A 20,686-nucleotide genomic window follows, 5' to 3' on the forward strand; every position below is an offset into this window, starting at 1 on the left:
GGTTGAACTGGGGAACGCTTTGTACCAAAGAGATGCTGTATCACAGAAATATAAATTTGCAAACTGTCCTTGGAATGGCAGACTAGATGCAGTTATCTGTTGCAGAACAGGATGAATTTGGGTTGTAGCAGGCAGGAAAAACAAAAGCCTCCATTTTTTCTCAGGGTATAATTATGTATATTTTGTGGCTTCCTGCAATTTGACAGAACACACAGCCGTGTGCTACCTTTAAAAAGAAAAAAGTTTCAAGCATCATGTGAGAGTAGAAGGAGGCAGATCTGGGAGTGACATAACATTCCAGTTTTGGCACTCTTCCAGTTCCCATAGCCTTTAGCTGAGATTTGTGGAAATGTCTTATTACGCGTAGCTGAATCTGAGTAACTCTCAACCCTCAGTGCAATTCTCTCTTTGGGATTTTGTTAGCAAACTGAGAACTATTTTAGCTTCCTAGAAATGAAATGTCCTTGGTCTTGTAAAGTTCAGCCCGTTCCCCAAGAGTTTATAAAAGTTTCTGTTTATGATTTCGGTGATCAAGCTCATGGCTCAGTCTGCAAAGAAGACTCTTATTTGCTTGGACTTTCTTAGTAATAATTAATAATCACGTTTTTTGCTTCTTTGCTTCTTCTATGAGCAAATTCAGCAGAAAGAACTGAGAATTTAATATAGAGACTGCCTAAAGAACTCTGTAGCTCTGCACTTAAGAATTTCATGTTGGAAAAAACACTGTTTCTCTAGAAAGATTTCATACAGCTGCTTCCCAGTTACTACTAACATTTTTGAAAATGATAAAGTCTGTAAATATTTCTGCATATAATCTGGATTCATCATTTTCAGAGCATAGAGTAATCATATAATTGGTTGCATAATTCTGAATGCCAACACTGGTTATATCAGAGGCACATTGCAATTAGATAATCCAATGAGTCAAATACTGTACTTAATTGCTGAGACATTATATTCCCTTATCAGCTTCAGGTGAGTTTTGCAGTTACACTTTATCTTTAAAAGCCACAGAACTTCACATTTGTTATATATTTTTGATCCTAAAACAATGCATCTTTGGCTTTGTGTTAAGCTTCTCCCCAGCAGGCTGGACTAACTCCAATTAAACAGGTACACAAGAATCCAAGATTGCTGATAAGTAAAAATTTATTATAGAAAAGCTGAGAAACTATTGTGAAACTGCTGAGTATCAGATTGCATGGGCTTGGGTTACTTGGGGGACTGCCTCTCCCCAATTATATTTACCCGTCCCATCAGGTCCAGCAGGAGAGGCATGCTCCAGGTCCTATCAGCTAAGGAGTGTCAATCTGGCGGGGCCTAGGAGGAGAATCTTTTCTGCCACGGTGTCCCCCCTGTGGAACATCATCCCCCTGGAGATTAGCTTGGCCTCAACCCTGCAGGCCTTTTGAAAGACCCTGAAAACATGGTTTTTCCAAGAGGTATGGGAAACAGGGAATCTGGTGGAGCCAGCACAGTGGTTTTATGGAGTGTTATTGTTAGATGTGACTACCTTGGCAATGAATTTTATGATCTTTTAATGATGGTTTTTTAATATGCTTTTATATTGTTTTTTCTTGTTTTTTTTAATCATTGTCTTGTTATTTGTTTTAATTGTTTGTAAGCTGCCTAGAGTCATATATATGAGATGGGTAGCTATATAAATTTGAATAATAAATAAATGCAAGTCTTATTTATAGTGAACTCTGGGTTTGAAGTCTTATGCCTCTAACTTCCATCCAAGCTATGGAAGGAGCTAGATGGCATTCCCTCTTGGGCAGGAGACCTGGTTTTCATTCTTCTCTTGTTTTGGTAATGGACAGATCTGATATCAGGTTGTTTTCCTCTGACTATGTGACAATTGACTTGCAAAGTTTGATCTGAAAACTTTATCACAAAGCTCGGAAAAGAGTAAAACAAGAAGATAATTGTTTTCTGATTTATGTATTAGTCTGGGAAGTATGAATTGACTTAGTTCAGTTAAAAACATAACCTAAACAAAATAATTCCAGCATCTGTAATAGTGTTTTGTTTGTTTCTTCTTTGGTGGTGGTGGTGGGCTTGGGTGGTACCAGACTTCATGTTTGAAGTATTCTTTAAAGAAATTAGGTTTTACATAAAACTGCTCTGTAATTCTAAAAGATGTTAAAAATTAAAGATCAGTGTAAGAAATATATTCTCTGGACAACAACAGCAGTAACTAGCACAAGAAAACACTTTGTAAGGAATGTGTAATGTTTAAAAGAATGCTAGCCTTAGATACTCATCCCATTAAAAATTGCTCCCATCCTGAGCACAAATTGTAATGGTTTAAAAAGCGTGGGAGGGAAACTAATAAATCCAGTAAAGGTCAGACTTTGAATGGGGAGTAGGCATAATGTTTCAAATGATTCTTTGAATAGTAGTTGTATATGCGTTGATTCTGTTCAGAGTTCCACTGGAATGGTGGACCTTGGATGAGGAGCTTGCTGGTGTAACATCATCCTTCTTGCCCCCCCCCCCATGTCCCCCAGACATGCTCACTGTATTCTGTTTGTCATCAAAAGGAGGTGTAAATCATATGTGGGAAAGACCTTGGGAGACAGGGCCAAGAGACACTGCCTAGGAAACGTCAGATAAGAGACAGCATAGCCCGCAGCTGGATAGTGGGCGGAGCAAGAGGCTCAGAAGGGACCCTCCCTAGTTTCTTGGGCTGTAAAGCAGATTGTGTGGGGGGGGAGAATTGTACTTTTAGATGTGCAAAATTATGTCATGTAGTTTTAACAATAAAGTAGAATTAGTTCATCTGGTTGTGATTCCTGTCTGGTTTATCCCGTGAGGCTGACATCAATCTTGCAAATCTGAAAGTACAATTCTCTCCCCCCCCCACCTGTCTCCTTTACAGCCTGAGAAACTAGGGAGGGTCCCTTCTGAGCCCCTTGCCTCTCCCACTATCCAGGTGCGGGTTATACTGTCTCTTATCTGAGTGTTCTCTTGGCCCTGTCTCCCAAGGTCTTTCCCACATACCATTACAGAAGGTTTCTTGAACCATATTTGTAAATACTTTTGGGACTCACTACTGTTGGAGAACAACAGTGAAAAAAGGCCATTTCCCTTGAGTCCTGCTTGTAGGTTTTCAGTTTGTAAGTATGGGAAAGAAATGATGAGTTCTGTTCTGTCTTAGCATGATTCTCCAGGTCCTTACCACACCAGCAATCTTATTCACAATGACTTCTTTGGATTCTGCTGTGTCACCCAACAGAACCTATGCAAACAGGAACATGTGATCAGGGATCCAGCAAAAAGTCAGGTCCCTTGTGTGCACTGATCTAATATGTGCTTTGGCTGATTTTAGAATGTTTCAACAGTAGAGCTAACTATTTCGATTCTGTTCTCCATTCCTCTTCTCCATGTTCAGTCCACACCCTGTGCGTCATTTGGAACAGGTATTTAGGAAGCAAGACACGTACTGTTGGAATTTTAGGTCTGGTCCGCAGTTGATGCTATGCCTTAATATATTTCTTTGGATTTGGCTTGGTGCAATGTGTAAATCTAACCCCTTGTGATCTAATGCAGCCTTCTATACAAGGCATCCTTGCAGTTATGTTCTGCAGCTCCTAGAACTCTTAACCAAAGACAAAAAGCAGACCAAGCGAAGCTTTGTACTAGCAGAAGTTGACTCAAAGAGACGTTTAGCTTGTTCTGGAATGCAGGCAGAGCAGGGGACAATAATCTTATGTTGGTATCCTTTCTCTACTGAGCTTGAAGGTTATCAGCACTGAAGGGAAGGGGAGCTTTCAGAATTGGGCTGTGTTAAAGAAGTCAGGAATAGGAAGCTGATTTTCATGCTACGGAAAATTAAGGAAGATGATAGAATGCAAATAAATAGAAAACCAAGCAGGAAAATCAGAAGGAAAAAAAAAGATAATACGAGATAATAAAAGAAACAGATGATGGCATAGGAGAGATGTGCAGAAGGTTATGCTGTTAAGCAAAGAAATTTGATGATATTCAGAAGATAGGCTGGCTCCTTTGCAGCATCTTTGAGCCAGGACAGCACCTGATGCAGGCACAGACCTTTCTGGCTGCAGGGAGGATAAGATTTTCAGCACTGCATGGCTGCTATCTGCAAGTACAAAGAACTGAGCATATGAAAACCTTCTGCCTTCTGTCCTAATCTTACATTATGCATTGAATGGAAGCACAGATGCCATGCGATCAGTTGCGTGTTGCACTCTTACAATTTAGAATGTATTTGCAAAGTGCTCAGACTTAGACTCTCTAGAGATTTAAAAAAAAAAAAAAAGACCACTAGAGAACCATGGAACCAAACAGGCACTTTTTTCAGAAATGCGATTGCGTATGATCAGGTCAGAAATGTGGGAGCGAGTTGTCACCATGTGTGAGCTGCATTTTTTCCTGGATGGTAGTTTATTGGCCGAGGCGGCAGTCTGAAAGGCATTCATGGTAAAAGCCTATTGATGCCAAGTGGTGGCAAAGTTGTGCCCTTTGATAATGAGTGTCAGAAGAGCTTTATCTCCCATAACCACTCCTTTCTTTATGTCCCTTCAGAAGGGCTTCCTGCACCACAAAGAGGAGCATTGCTGTATTATATGCTGACCTTAAGGAGAGGGTGATCTAAGCCCTGGTTACAATTTTCCTATTCAAGGGGTTCTGTTTAGTGCTTCTGTAGCTAGTTATTCTTCTCCTCTGTTCATTGTTTTGCAAAATTGACATGGGTGTCAAGTTTAGTGTTTCTGATGGTTTTATTCATGGACTGAAGAATATCTAGCAATTTGCCTTACTAAGAAACTGTGAAGGTTGGTTTGATAATTTTTAAATTAGTCATTTCTTTGTGTTACTTACTCCATCTGAAAAGTACTCCATGCATCTGGGGTCGTAGATTCCAGTCCATGAAATCTTGTCTCATTAATATATCTTTAAGATATGGGAAGAATTTTGTTTTTGCAGTAAGAGACTTTCTTGGGTTTTGGGGTAGTGGTAAAAGTGTCAGACCAGGATAGGGCTGCATTCTCTCTGGGATAACCCATTGAGGGTTTTATGGCAGATGGGCAAGGGAAGTCAGGTGAGGACAGCTATTTTCACTCTGAACCCTCTTTTTTTCCTTTTCCAAAGCAGTAGACTCAAGGCGGGGGGGCAGACATCTCTTAACAGGGGACTTGGCTGGTCTTCTATAGGCAGGTTTTGAGGTTAGGCCAAGAGACAGATTGAAGAACTGCAGCCTGCCACACTGCATTCCCCCACACTGATTATCCTAGGATAGTTATTCTGCATCTAACCCCCACAAGACTGTGAAGAGAAGATCAACTGAGAAGAGAAAATCCTGTTAAGCTACCTTGATTCTGCTGGGAAAAGGGTTGAATATAAATGAAATGTAATCAATGAAAGTAAAGATGCAGAATTGAACTTTTGACAACAGAATGCAGCCAATATCTTTGTAATTTGACTGAAATGATATAAAATATCCAGGGCTGAGTTGCTTTAAAATGTGTGTTTGATTCAGTTGCTGAAATAAAGGAATGCTGAAGACCCAGGACCTTTGGATTTTGTAACTGTCCAAATGAGGGGTGCAATTTGAGAGAGTTTCACTCTGAGAGAAGCAGGCAATGGCCAACCACTTCTGAAACCTTGCCAAGAAAACTGCAGGGACTTGTCTAGGTAGTTGCCAGGAGTCAACACTGAGGTAAAGGCACCCGAAGAAACAAAAAACAAACCCTAGGAAAACTTTGCATAGAAGCATCTTTTTGCAAATGGTAAGCCACTGCAGTTTCACATTCTTCCTTTTCTGGTACAGTCTTACTCAGAAAGCTGAGTTTGGGAGCAGCTGCGTCTTCTGGTCTTCAGCAGTAGCTAGCTGGGCAGACTGCTGACTTGCAGCCCTTGTGGCAGCCACAAAGCCCTTCTCTCTTGCATTTTGGCTGTTGTCGTAGCCCCAGCGCCTCTTCTTTCCTGTCCACTTGAAGCAAAGTTTTCTGATGTTTTAAAGAACGTGATCACAAGCTAACAAGGCTGTGCAAATCTTTTGAAAGAGGTGCTTTGGAAGAGACAGGCACTCTCACACATACAAAGCACCCCTTCTGGAATCATTAAAGCAGCAGCTTCTTTTTCTAGGATGACTTGGCTGCTGGGAAAAGAGAGTGTGGTAAGGAAGGAGAGAGAAGAAAAGCCAGAGATGGGAAGCAAAGTGGCTGGGCATACAGAGATAGCTGGAAACCACTTCCTGAACAACTTGCAGCTGCTTCAACGATTCCAGAAGAGGTGCTTCATATGAACTTCTGCATATTCTGGGAGGTCCTTTTCCAGAGGATTTTCACAGCCTTGCAATTTTTCAGGGTTTCGTGCCAGACATAGTGATAAAACTCTCTCTGTCCCTCTCATTCCCAAGCAGACCCAAGGTTAAGTCATATTACTTGCAGAGAATGAAGAAGCCATACATAGGAAGAAGGTCTCCATATAGCAGCATCCGGGATATCTGCATTAGATAGGCTTATATGTCCAATCCCAAGGTTCAAATCCTTGGTTTTTTAATCTTGTATTTACAAGCCAAGAGACTTTGGGTTTTTTTTTCTCCCTCAGCTTTGAAGCCTCAGCTTTGATGTCTCTTGTTTACTAAATGGTGATTTCTGGCATGAGAATTGGAGGTGTTTGATTCTACACCATTGTACCAGCAGATAACTTGTACAGCTGAATAGCTAATCATTTAGCTATATAGACGGCATTCTGTTTTGTTCAGTCTCTGAAAATCAGTGCTGGATCAGGAGTCAGATAAGAGTGCTCTTTAGAGGAGTGAAGACCAAAGGAAAAATGTTTGTCCACTCATCAGGCACAGACTAATAGGGACACTTGCATTCTATGTTGTAAGTTGACCCCTGAACAATTAAAAATGTTCACACTGAGAACCATGAAGTGGGATGGAAAATATTCCACAGAATTTTTCCCAAATGGATTTTTTTTCTGGTACTTAATTTCAGATTAACTTTATTATGGTGAGAGAACATTGTAAAACATGATCTTGTAATATAACAGAAAAAAGTAGTGAAATAACATAGGTCTCTTTATATGCTATAATGCATAAACAATCAGATGTTAATTCATCAGCTTCCACTGTAGTATGCAAATATGATGCAAAGTTTGGAGGGATAGATAGTTTCTTATCTGAGAGTGTTTTAAATAAAATAAGTCTGAATGCACAGGGTAATCTGATAATAGTGATATAATAAGGCAGAGACAAGTGTCCATAATAAAATGAACAATGGAGGAGGACATGAATTGTTGATTTGATGGCATTGGCACCACATGGCATAATCTGTCCACATATGGATTTTTTTTTTTCAATTTCCCTTCCAGGACCTGGGTAAGAAGAGCATTAAAATGAGCTAAGGTTAATGCCCTTCTGAATTTAGGAACTGTAATATGATTTAGGTCTTGGGCTGGTTTTAATTTTACAAAAAGGCTCTTTGCAAATATGTCTCTGGAAAGGGAGGACTGCTTTAATTTTTCTGCGGACTTTGTCTATTTCGTCAGTTCATTATTAATAACAAAAAGATGTCAGTTACAAGCTGGGCATTTGCAAAGCTGAGTTAATGCTTTTCAGGTGGTTATCCTTAGCAAGTATGAGAGATAAATATAAATGTTACTGAGCCATAAATGAGTAGGTGGAGGGAATAAAAATGGGAAACACAACTTTATAACAATCCATTAGTCATGATGACATATCGTATATATTTTAATAAATCAATTTAATGTTGCCCCTTGAATATACTTTAAGAGCGGTCCTTTGGTAATTATGTTGGGGCCCCTCCACTGTAATCATTGGATCCCTGCTGTATGATCCAGGCCCCTGCGGCTGACTTAAAAAAGGAGTTCCTGTTCTTTTTATGTTTGTTTGAAATGTGCATGCACATGACTTTACATAAGGAAGAGGACATGCATCTTGTTAAATCGTTTGAGAACTATTTTCATTTATTTATTTATTCCATGCATTTGTAGGCCACCTTGTCAAACCAATAAAACCATACAGTAAAAGCACAACAATAAATAACATAAAAATTAGATCCTACCACTGCCATCCATCATCATCAGAAGAGCAGCCCCCAATTATATGGAATCTTCTGCTCCAAAACACTCTGCAGAAGAGCCAACCTGATACCCATAGCAAGGAGGAATCATCCTAAACTCATGGACATACTCTTTCAGAGGACGGGGCTATGACTGAGAAGGCCTGCAGCCAAGCCTGCACCCTGTTAACCCATTGGGGAGGTATCCTCAACTTGCCCTGACAACCTGCATGTATTGAATGGGCAGATTCCCCTTGGTCCCAGAAGGAGTGAGGACCACAGCCATAAAGGGCTTTGTAGGTGATTAATAGTATCTTGAATTGGACCCAGAAGCCCACTGGCAGCCAGTGAAGTTTCTGCAGTATAAGTATTATTCTGCTGTATCAGACACCAATAGACGAACTGCTGCATTCTGCGCCAGCTATAGCTTCTTAAGGCGTTAAGGCAACCCCATGTAAAATGAATTGTGATAGTCCGAATACAAGATGAAAAGGACATGATTCACTATTGTCAGAGAATGTACCACCTGAAGGTCTTGGCCAGGCCTCCATCTGCTGATCCAGCAGGAATTTTGAATCCAGGAAAAACTCCAAACTGGGTACCTGCTTCTTTGGGGAAGTGGCATCCATTCTGAAGCCCTCTCTCCCAATTATTTCAACAGCTATTCAAAATTGCTAGGGGAAACCATCCATCAGATTGGAGTGATTTATCATCAATATGGTGATGATACCCAGTTAGGCATTTCTACCCCAGGTTGAGCTGCCTTGGAACCAGAGAAATTCTGATAAAGAAGCTGGGATTCATATTAAACCTGTTCCATCCCATCTGTCTCCCACAGCCTCCAGGCAGCAGGTCAAGACTTCCATCACTTCTCCTGCTCAACCTGGGGTAGAAATGCCTAATTGGGTATCATCACCATATTGATGATAAATCACCCCAACCTGATGGATGGTCAGGTTTTAAATTTTAAATAGCTGTTGAAACAATTGGGAGAGAGGGCCAAGTATGCAAGACCTTGACCTCTCCTCCTCCAACAATACCAGTTGAACCACCCACTCTGGAAAGAGAAGAACCACTCCAAATCTATGCTCCCTCCAGAATGGTCCAAAATAATATAATGATAGATGGTACTGAATGCTGCTGAAAAATCAAGCAGGACAAGGAGAGGTGCAGTCCCCTGTTTAAATCTCAATACACGTTGATCACAAGAGCAACCAGTGCAATTTCTGACCCATGTTCAGGTCTGAACCGTGATTGGAAGACATCCAGTTAATTCACTTCATTCAGGGATGCCTGTCACCTTCTCTGTAACTTTTCCCCTGAAAAGAAGGTTAGGGCAGTAGTTGCCTAAAATAATTGAGTTGAGGCATGGTCTCTTGAAGAGGGGTGTACCATCTCTCTTTCAGTGCCAGAAACATGGCCTCCTCTCTCAAAGAGGCATTCACCAGTTCCTGAAACCAGTCTCTAGTCCCCTCACTGGCACCTCAAGCCAACGAAGAGACTCAAGGATCCATCTTATACACGGTGAAGCTTGTCCCACAGAGAATCCTGCTAGTTCCTCAGAATCTGAATGAGTCCCAGGTGACCTCACAAGACATCAACCCTGTTGTCTCTGAACTCTGCCTAGCAGGCCTCTAATCCAAAATGAATATGAACAAATTTGTCCACAAAATGCCTAGCAAAATGATCACAGAAGCCTGAAGGAAGTTTTTCTGACTCACCATTTCTCAACAGGGAGTGTATTATGTTATGGTAATGTCCTCCTCCTTCCAAACATGTTCCAGCTGCTCCAAAGTAAAGGATAGATTAATTGTGTTCCCTCCCCATGTATGCTGGGCCTATGATGACTTGACAGAAGCTTATGGTTGTCATGGAGTCCATGAAAACACGAGTAAATCACACCCACATGGCTTGGAGGTTACAGTTCCCCACCACCAAAAGCTGGGGGGAATCCACGAGCAGCTCAGTGATGAGGTCCAGCAGCTTGGGTAGGGAGAGTGTCAGGCAGCAGGGCAGGTGGTACATCAGCAGTACTCCTAGGTTGACCGTGCCACCCAACTTCATCTGTAGATCCTGTGACATCTAGGATCCTGGGAAGAGGCTAAGAGGCCAGAAGAGGGGTTTGACCCCAAATTTTCAGTTTCTCTTCCCCATAACAGCTTCCTCATGCACCTCTCATACTTTCCTTTGCCCATTGCAATGCTGATACTTCCTGCTCTCCATCTGCAGCTCCCTAACTCAAGCTCCCAGAAGTGTTCTGAACTGACTCTTGTATTATCTTCCCCAACCACCTCTTCATTCTGCAGTTTAGCACTAAGCTACTTCCATTGGATAAACCACAGTCTTATCCCCAATTCTCTTACCCCTTCCCTGGACCTCCTCTCATCAGATCTCCCCGTCTGTAGAACCTCACAGGAGGTTCTCGTTCCTGGGAAGGAAAGTATCTCCAACCATCCTAGCTTCCCCAACTACTATTGCCCCAAGGGCTATCATCCCAGGAGGCACAACCCTCTGCCCCCCCTCCCCTGGTTCTCACCTAGGGTGGAGGAGTCCAGAGTTTCTCTCCAAAATCACCATGGGGAGCTCAGGAAGTGGGTGGCATATCCTGGGTATCTCTCTGGCACTGTGTCAGTGCCACAGTTTTCCATCTGCCATTAACCTGCTATCTGGCCGTTTAGTAAGTACTTCTTTGTTCATACCTTGCTTCTTGTGTGACGTACAAATCACATCTTTCCCTTCACCACCACCACTGTTTCCAAGCAATGGTCAGTCCCACTGCCTTACACGATGTCCCTTCCAATTCTCTTCTTCAACCTTCCTCAGCCAAAATAATTTCCAACATTCCCTTCCCCTTTTTTCCTTATCTCTTCTATTCTTCAAAATCAAGTCTCCCTGAGGTGCCATCTTTTGACTGATGTCTCCACCAGTTCAGCATTACTCTCATCATTCTACCTTCCAGTCCCACACAACTGCAACAGAGCTGAGTAATTACAGATATAATAACAGTGACCATTATATTGTTTTTGGTGTCTTGAACCTTTTTTTATACATCAATACCAGCATGATGCAAAGAGAACAGCATTGTATTGAGAACTCCTCACTACAAATAGTCCCCGAGTTAAGAACACATGGTTTGCATAGTTAAGAATGGAGCCTATTGCAGCAAAATTCGAGTTAAATACACAGTGGTTCATTACACAATACTACAGGTAGTCCTCGCTACCTGACAACAATAGGGACTGAAATTTAGGTTGCTAAGCAATTTGGTCATTAAGTGAATCAGAGCTGATTTTACGACATTTTTATGACAGTCATTAAGTAAATCACTGCGGTCATTAAGCAAGTCACATGGTGTTAAGTGAATCACATGATCGTTAAGCGAATTTTGGCAAAAAAGTCCATTGGGGAGCTAGATTAAGCAAGTCACATGGATGTTAAGTGAATCACTGCAGTCATTAATCGAGTCACATGGTTGTTAAGCAAATCCAGCTTCCCCAATGGACATTTTTGCCAGAATTTGCTTAATGACCATGTGATCCACTTAACCAGAGTGATTCGCTTAACAACCATATGTCTTGCTTAACAACCATTGTTAAAATGTCACAAATTGCGATTGCATGACTGTGGGGGTTGTAAAGCACTTCTCCCAAGGCCATCGTAACTCTGGACCATTGTTAAACGGTCGTTAAGGGAGGACTACCTGAACTTATTATACAATAATACTGTTCTGGCTTACATACAAATTCGACTTAAGGACAGATCTTGGGAATAGAACTTGTTCTTATACTGGGGATGCGTGGTATAGCCAATAACAGTGTGGAAAGTCTTAGTGTAGTTGAGATTTAGGTCAGAGCATGACCAGTAGTTGCTCCAGCAATGCCCAACAGTTCTTGAGGTAGGTAAGAGACTAGTTCACAAGGTCATCCTAAGATGTTTTTATTGCCTGAGGCCAAAAAATAAAACTTTCTCTTTAGTACTCAGTTCCATGAACAGACATGATCTGGGTTATTGACTTTTACTTTAATGCAGAATATAAAGCAATGTTACTTTCCCCTGAGGGCAGAATACTGACTTAGGAGGTGCAGGACAGGTTGTTTAGTGCAGCAGACTGGCAAGGTCAAGAAAAATAACCGAGAGGCTTTTGCTGCTTTCCTCCAGTATACTTCCTGTGTTGATTGCCTCAGATTGTCTAATAGTACTGTCAGCCCTGAGTCAGAGCAGTTGGAACCATTCCTGTTCTTTTAAGCTTGAAACTGATTCTCCATGACTGGATATTTTGATCCAGTCATTGTGGTTTCAAATAATGGAGTGTTGCTGGTGGGTGGGTCATGTGTTTCACAGTAAAGGTCCAAGTCAAGGTGATGGTTTTGACCTTTAAAGCCCTTCATGGCATGGGGACGGGTTATTTGAGGCATCACTTCCTCCTGATTACCTCTACCCATTCCATCAGGTCTGGCAGAAGAGGTATGCTCTGGGTCCCATCTGCTAAGGAAGTACGTCTAGCGGGACCCAGGAGATGGGTCTTATCTGCTGTTCTACCTGCCCTGTGGAACATCATCTGGCCCCAGCCCAAAGTGAGACTGGCCTCATCCTTGATGTCCTTCTGGAAATCCCTCAAACTTGGTTATGTCAACAGACTTGGGGGTCTTATGGAAATGGGGATTTAATGAGGTGGCTACATTGCTTGTAACATCTAATGCTCTCCCCTAGCCCTTTAGTTTTTTATAGTAATAATATTAATGTTTTAATTATACATTAATTACTGTTTTATGGCTTTATTGTACACCGCCCAGAGTCACGTTTTGTGAGGTGGGTGGCAGATAAATATATATGAATGAATGAATGAATGAATGAATGAATGAATGAATGAATGAATGAATAAATAAATAAATAAATAAATGTCAGGCTCGAGCATAATTCCTTGCACTCAACTAGAACAAGAGCAGGTAATCACTGCTGAACATGATTGCTGAAAACGGATAGCACAGCCCACTATCATTTTGAGGGTGCAAACTCATGGAAAGAATAATTGAATCCCTAAATGACATAACATGGTGAATAGCAAACAAGAGAACCCACCAAACCTCTTCCAATTGCCCAGCCTCATCTGTATGAACTATCTTACCTGGCCTTTCTACTTTGCAGCCCTCATCCCTCCTCGTAAACTCTTCAGTGATGCAATGGGCCACCAAAAGCTGGCCCAACCTGGCTGGTATTAGCATCTGAACATAATAAGTGTTGTAGTTTATGCCTTACATCCTAGGATTTACTACACATGAGTTTGCATGCAGAACCATAAATTACGGTGGTTTCTTTAAAAATGATCTGATTCCCATTTTGTTGGAAAAAATAACTTTCTTTGTGAAGTGTTACTGGCATATACTTTATGCATTCTAAAATGATAGTTAATATTTGGGTTTTGGAATCATTTCCAAAAAATCTTTGCTTTGCATTGATAGCACCTGTTTTATTTATTTGTTTGTTTATTTTCCTGTGTGTGTTTGTTCTCAAAACGTTTACATATCAGCCTTCATTCAAATAGGATTTCAGGGCAGCATAAAATCAATTTTCTAGATTTGATTCTGATTCAGTTAGGAGAATAAATGCAGTCTTACTGTTTGGAAAAGGATTTTATTTTTCTGAAAGAAGAAAAAAAGCATATCTAGCCTCATATAGTTCACATGTTTTTACTTTTGGAAACCCATAGATGAACTTCCAGTAAATCTGTGGTTAGCCTTGGAATGAATTGTGAAGAACATATTATTTTGTTCCAAAATCAACAGCAAAATGTTCTTCTACTACATATGTACAGAATGATGGTTTTAATTTGCGCATGAGTGTGTAGCAAGGAGGAGAGGAAGAATCGAGAACCACCAAGAACACGTCAGGGAGAAGGCTTGTCTTCTCCTGCCTTGTAAGCTTTCCATGTGGTCTCTGTGTGTGTGTTGGGGAATGCGTTCAAATGTCAAACATGCATATCAACGTATTCGCGTTTAGCATTCTGTTTTGGATCTCCGGAATACTCTAAGTCTTCCCTTTGCGTTAACACTGGTATTTGCAACCAAGCATTTTTGAGTCACTTGTTCCTTGGGATAGATATGCTACTGCAGCCCAGTAGGATTCTGAATGGCTTACATTCCCTCCTTAAACTGAAGGGCTTATAATAATAATTTTAAAAATGATATAATAAAATCACTAACTGTAGTACAAGATAATACCAATAGAAGTCACTAAGAAAGAAACTAAAGCCACTGAGAACAAAAACATCCAAACACAATCCAGAGTGGACATTTTAAAGGTTGTCCTTTAAAAAAAAAAAAGACCTTTGAGACCGTGGCAGGGTGTCCTGTTGTCGCTTGATGGGGCAAGTCAAAACAAAGGGAACCTTTTGGCTCAATTAGAAGGAGAAGAAAATCACCCAACATATCCAGTTTTGGCACTGGACTGCCAGATTTTGGAAGGGACATTTTGCCCCTATCCTAGCAAAATTGTTTCTTCTGACGCCTCCATCTATTTATTTATTGATTTGGTTTGATTTATAAGGCCACCTAACCCCACTAGATTCCCATCTTATTGGGACCTTTTGGGTTAGAGATAAGGATCTTTATGGCATATCCTGTAAAATGTAAAAGGAGCATCAAGAAAGTTGGTGGATTAAAATATCTTCTGCACCTTACAGGATTTTGGAGGTGCTATGATAGATAATAGGCAGTTTTTTTGGTTTTACATCCTTCAAAACCATTACAGTTAAAATCTGATGCACAGAGTTATGACCATTGACTAATGTTTCTGGGAATTAAAGTCAAGCTCATCTCAGGGACAACAAGATGGGGGAAGCTACCCTCTTTATAACACAGATGCTCTAAAATGTTGCAATGTATTATAACTTATCTAAGTTATTCAAAGGATTAAAAAACACTAAACAAGAATTACAGTGCCACTGATTGGATTTTTCAAATCAATAAAGGGCATTTAGGTCAGTTACCTTTTAGACAGATATGTATGAATGCTTAATGCACCATAGTGACTTTCATACAATATATTATTAAAAGGAGCACAGAGTAATTCTATAGCCACTTTCCTTATCTAAGAGACTTTTCCTTACTTTCTCGTTTGTGGTATTCCACTGAATCAAGAATGCAGAAGTGTAGTAGGCTTTGACTTACACCCTGAAGCTAGAGAAAATGAGGTTTTTGACAAGAAGACAATCTCTGCTCTCTTTGATGTTTAGAAACTAAGATTATTTTAAAATATGCTGGCCATCTTTGTTTTGTGGAAAGGTAACATAAAATCATGTCTGCTTAAGCAATGTTCTAAAATTGGCTTTTAAACACTTTTTCAGGTCATTAAAAGGCTGGACGACTTTCAAAGCATCCTCATTAATCCTTTTCTAAGGTCAGGCACTGGCACAAAGAACAACTGAAAGAAGATAATTGCAGAATTTGGGGTGCGGCAAAAATGACTTCCTGTTGTATCCTTCCAGCATTTGCTTTGATGATTGGGTGTTTAGCATTTGCAGGTAAGAGATGTTGATTTTATTTAGGCTTTAGTGTACCTTATTTAATGAGCATTTAATTTGAAAAATGGTTTTTTTAAAGAATCAGTGTGAAGTATTTTGTCAATTGTCTATTACACTGACTAAAGGCACATTGTACATAGAATTATAATTTGAAATGTATCCAGCAGTGACTAGATAACAGGAAATAACATTAAGGAACTTATTTTAGTCTACAACAGGGTGCAGTGTCTGATGCCTGTGAAAGCCTTGAACGTGACTCCCAGGATCCTGAATTTTCATTCTACTGTGACAAAAGGAAAAAATTATTAAATATACAGGGAAAACAAATTAAGGCAGATTTACTTGTGCTCCTGTCCTACCTTTCAGAGCATTTCCCCTGCATGCCATTCAAAGAGTAAGAATGGCCTTGATCTGAAAAAAAGTGCTTGAATTACTTCTCTGTACTGAAAAAGGTGAAGTTGTCTACCCATTGACTATATTCTTTGGTGTGAACCTTTTTATATTGAAATCTCTTCAGGAAATTCTCACTGAGTTTTTTCTGTATAGGATGTGGCAGAGAATGTTCTCTGTAGTCAGGTCTAGGCTGTGGAATTCCCCCTCTTAGCAGTCTTGGGCAGCGTAGTGCAGAATTATAAAAATCACACCACTTGGGCTGGGTCCTTCAGAAGACCACCTTTGTTGTGATGAGAATATGGCTCCGTGAGGAATATGGCTCCATGAGGTGTATGAGGAAAATTACCTGCCTTAAGCAAGATCTTTTTAACCTGTTTAAGAACCTGGCTCTTCTAAAAAAAGGTGTCTGTCTCTGTTCAAAACTAAATAGAAGAGTAGAGCCAAGTACAGATATTCTTGGCTGTTCTCTGTAATATTTCTGTGGGTCACAAATTAAGAAGCTTCTGTCCTGAATCGCAGGGCTGGACAACTCCCCTGAAAGGATGCTTTGCAGTCTGTTGGCGCGAGGGCACAATCCCTTCTCAACATGTTGAGGCAGATGTGTTAAGGGCTTTCTCAGGTCATCACACAACCCCTTCACTTTGCCAGCAGCTGCAGTGGAAGTGTTTGTGCAGACACAGACCCAGACCGAGACCTATACACTGGCAACCTGGGAAAGCAGCTATATCAGGCCATCCAGAAAGCACGCTTACCACAGCATTTCAGGGAGGGGTACTTCACAAAGGATTCATTTAAATGCTTGGAGCAACTGTACTCAAAGGTCTAGTTAGATACTCTCGTTCTGTCTAGCTTTACGATAAAATGAATCAAGGAAGTAGAGAATGCTACAGCTACATCTCTACTCAACGGTGAAGAGGTTCATGATCTCCTTGGGGAGATCATGAGCAGCAGTGGACAGTTACAAAATCTTTTAAAGCTGATTGTAATCAAATGCAAGCTAAGCTGATTGGGAAATGAAACAAAGCGGGGGCATTGTCAAAATTCACTCCTGCTTTGCCTGAGCAAGCCCACAGGAGGCTTGTGCTGGCAAAACAGGGAGGAAAACTTTGACAATGCCTTTGACAGCAGGTCTGTTTGAATTTATTAATTGTTATTTTTTTAATATCTTTATAAACAGCTTTCTGTGCTGAAGCTTCTTGAAGTGGTTTACAGTGGAAACCAACACAGTGCATAATACACAATACATAAGACAATATAAACAGTATTCAGTAAAAAAAATAATAAAATGAATTCATTTAAAAGGTACATTAAAAGTACATTTCTCCAATAATGATACCAAGAAGATCTGGGTGATGAACTTGCAGTGGGCTTGCTTAGGCCATCAGAGAGAAAAGTTTGGAGTGAGTTTTAACGTGGGTCTAGCCATTGTCAGGACCATCCACCAATTGTAGCAAAGCTTTGTTTGGAGTGATTTCACACCAGATGGTAATTTCGCATGGCAAGTAATAGTATATCCAAAGTCTTTGGAATGTCTGTAGAACAGTATGTGTTAGTGACTATTTTAAATTTCAAAATGGAAAAAATGTTGTTGGGTGGTAAGAGAAAAGCTACAGATGATCACTCTATTAGTAGTACTGATGAAAATAAAATTAAGTCAAGGAAGCTGTATCTTTTTTAATGAGTGTTATATATATTTTTTGTCCAGCTCTGACTCCAATTAAATTATTAGTTTTATTCATGGTATGGAGTCACACAAATTCATTTATTTTGCAGGGGATGGGGGGTGTTGTAGTTTGAGAACTCCTGTAGTAGTAAAATATGCTAAAATAATGACTTAAGTGTGATTTGATGGTTTATGATGAAATTTATTTATTTATTTATTCATACAAGATGCTGTTTGACTCTACATAGCTCTTGGCAGCTTACAGTTTTAAAAGCAGGAAACAATAAAATGAAAACAGGTCATATGCATCCAGAACAAAACCATACCTAGCAGACCAAAAAAAAAAAAAAAATCCCACAGGGGCTCAGCAACCATTCTGCTCCAGGACCTGGGAAAATACCCATGTTTTCAATGATTTTCTGAATATCATCAGGGTGGAAACCAAACAGATCTCTGGGGGATAGTCTTCCAGAGTGTAGGTGCTACAACAGAAAAGGCATGCTTCTTAGGTCCTAATAGATGCCATTAAGGAGACCTGGAGCGCAATCCCTCTGTATGATCCTTTAAGACAGGCAGGAACTATTGGAGATAGGCAAACCCCATCCCAAGTATCCCAGTCCCTCACATAACCAGGCCTGATGCCATGAAGGGCTTTATAGATGGTAATCACCACCTTGAATTGTATCTGGAAACCAACTGGTAACCAGTGCAGTTCACGGAGCAGTGGTGTCCCATGGCCATACTGTGGCATGTCCATTACAGCCCACACTGCTGCATTCTGGACTAGCTGTAGCTTCCAAGTGGCGTTCAAGGGCAGCTTCATGTAAAGTCCATTTGTGAGGTGACTAGGGCATGAGTGGCCACCTGACCACCACCCATGCTGATAGAAAATGAAACAGGCACATAATTAAGACACAGACATTTGCCTGTAGTGTTGTACAAAGTTACAATAATATATGTTGGATCAGATCCCTACCACCTGCAATAAACTTCATGTAGCTTCTTAATTGATGGCATTCTAAAAATAATTCTGAAGTCAACGAGTATAAAGTTGCTTAGATTGTTTTGTTCTGGCACAAATATATAGAGGGCAGGAATGGTCATCGGAGAAATGGCCAAGTGGAGATGATGTAGTGGGGGAGACTGGATAGAGGATGGATGATTTGCTTTAAATCTGGGATGTCCTCATCGTGGAAATAATGACCATCTGGTTTGGGAGACATGTCTGAGCAATAAAGAACATTACAACCTGACCTCTTTCTACATCAGCTACATGGAAAATAATACTCTTTGAAGAATGTCTTTTAAACCATCTGGGACTTTCTCCAGTGTTGAACTTCACTAAAGGCACACGGCCAGTATGAACTTTGGTTGGTTACACTGCATGATGCCTTGATGATGTAATGATTTTATTTTGCAACAAACCTTTGTAAAAACAGGGTACGTATGCTAACTGTAGGGGTTATATACTACAGCGCGATGTAAAATAGAGTATTGCCTACGAACAATCATATTTAATGCTCTGAGAAGTGTTCAAAATGCTTCATATGCATTCTCTCACTTTACTTTCAAATAACCCCGAATAGAAGATCAGAATTATTATTCCAGGATTTCTGAACTACAGTACAGGTTGGAATCCAGAATGGGAGATAACAACTCCCGTAATCCTTTATGGTAAAGTACTTGTAATACTATCAAATAGTTTCTTAATTTTACCCAAACAGAATGCACTACAGTGGTAGCACATAAACATTAAGTTATTTGTCACAAATAAATCAGTGGCATATCAAGCAAATACTGGGGCTTGGAAAAACGAGCTCTTGGAGACAAGAATTTATAAACCTTTCTTGGCTGGGGCCTTCAGCAGTACGTGGCTAGATGGTTGTGAAAACAAAGTATTGGACATGATCTAGCTAATCTGGGGGTCATATCAACTGGCCAGTTACAGAGATCAGCCTTGCAAATGCCTATGACTATTTTGTACTGAAGACAAAGAAAAGCATGAAGTCTCTGGAAAGTTTTCTTAGTTAACTTCAGAATATGAGGTTCCATGTTAAAGCCCCAGCTGCCTTGCTAACATAATACCACACCTCAAATTAAAATAGCCAAAATGTTGATGAACAGTACAATAAAGTAACCTTCTGAAATTTCTGTACTGCCCTTCATACTTCGAATTGAAGTAAAGTTTCATGCAAAGTTCTTTGCTTTTTAAAATTTTATTTGGCATGTATAATCACAGCTGTAACTGAAGGATTCTCAACGGAGTGGTAGTAATGATTTTGATCTTTAAAAAAAATCATTCATCTCTCCATCTTGGTTCTGAGTCATATTACACCATAGTGAAGGTTGGAAATAGAATAATACAAATAATATATTTTTACTGCTGGTGTTCTCTATCTCTCTCTTTATTGAAAGCAATCCTCACTGGCCTTCTACAGTGGCATCGCAAAATAAATTACAAAATCAGATAGTAGCCACATTGTGAATTGCATTTTAGGGTCTGAATGGGAATAAGGAAATGCATGCTTGCTTGGTTTTTCTTTTCCTTACTGAATAGTCTCAATTCTTCATTACATTTCATTTTTCATCCATTGTATTTAATACAGATTGCACTGGGAAGTTAGAGACAGATGGGGGTATTATTTCTTTTCCTGAGAACCAGTGTTATACTACATGGAACTAACTTTGATTTAAATAGCTCACATGATTTCTATAACCCGAGAAATTTTATATTCTAAAGGTACAGTTTAAGTTAAGGAACAGGATAATTTTTGACTCCTAGCTGATCAGAATATCTAATCACATTGTTCTAGTTTGTAGTTAATATACAGATTCCAGTCAATGAGCTTTGAACCCTTGAAGGTAAGCATAGGATGGAAGGAAACTTATAGGCTATTGGGTCTTGTCCCTTAGCAATAACAGAGCCAGAAATTGAGAAAGAATAATAAATAAGTCATGCAGGATCAATATAATGGATTTATTTTACAATAGTGAATGCGATGCTTATAATAGTTTAATTGATAAATCAGTTAAGCATGTAATTGTTTCTATACA

General features: G+C 40.1%; 1 protein-coding gene across 2 annotated transcripts in view; it reads left to right on the plus strand.

Annotated features, from left to right (window-relative positions):
• Window positions 1–20,686, plus strand: part of TGFBR3 (transforming growth factor beta receptor 3) — a 150,790-nt gene that overhangs the window by 13,378 nt on the left and 116,726 nt on the right. For both annotated transcript variants that reach the window (XM_007428108.4, XM_015888053.3), the window contains exon 2: window positions 15,400–15,576. In XM_007428108.4, coding sequence (XP_007428170.1) covers window positions 15,516–15,576 — 61 coding nt within the window. In that variant the 5' untranslated portion in view covers window positions 15,400–15,515. The remainder of the gene's footprint in view (window positions 1–15,399; window positions 15,577–20,686) is intronic.

This window comes from Python bivittatus, unplaced genomic scaffold (genome assembly GCF_059951505.1).
Source record: "Python bivittatus isolate LINGU-HERP-01145 unplaced genomic scaffold, Pbiv_v1 ctg000700_np1212, whole genome shotgun sequence".
NCBI classification, from domain to species: Eukaryota; Metazoa; Chordata; class Lepidosauria; order Squamata; family Pythonidae; genus Python; species Python bivittatus.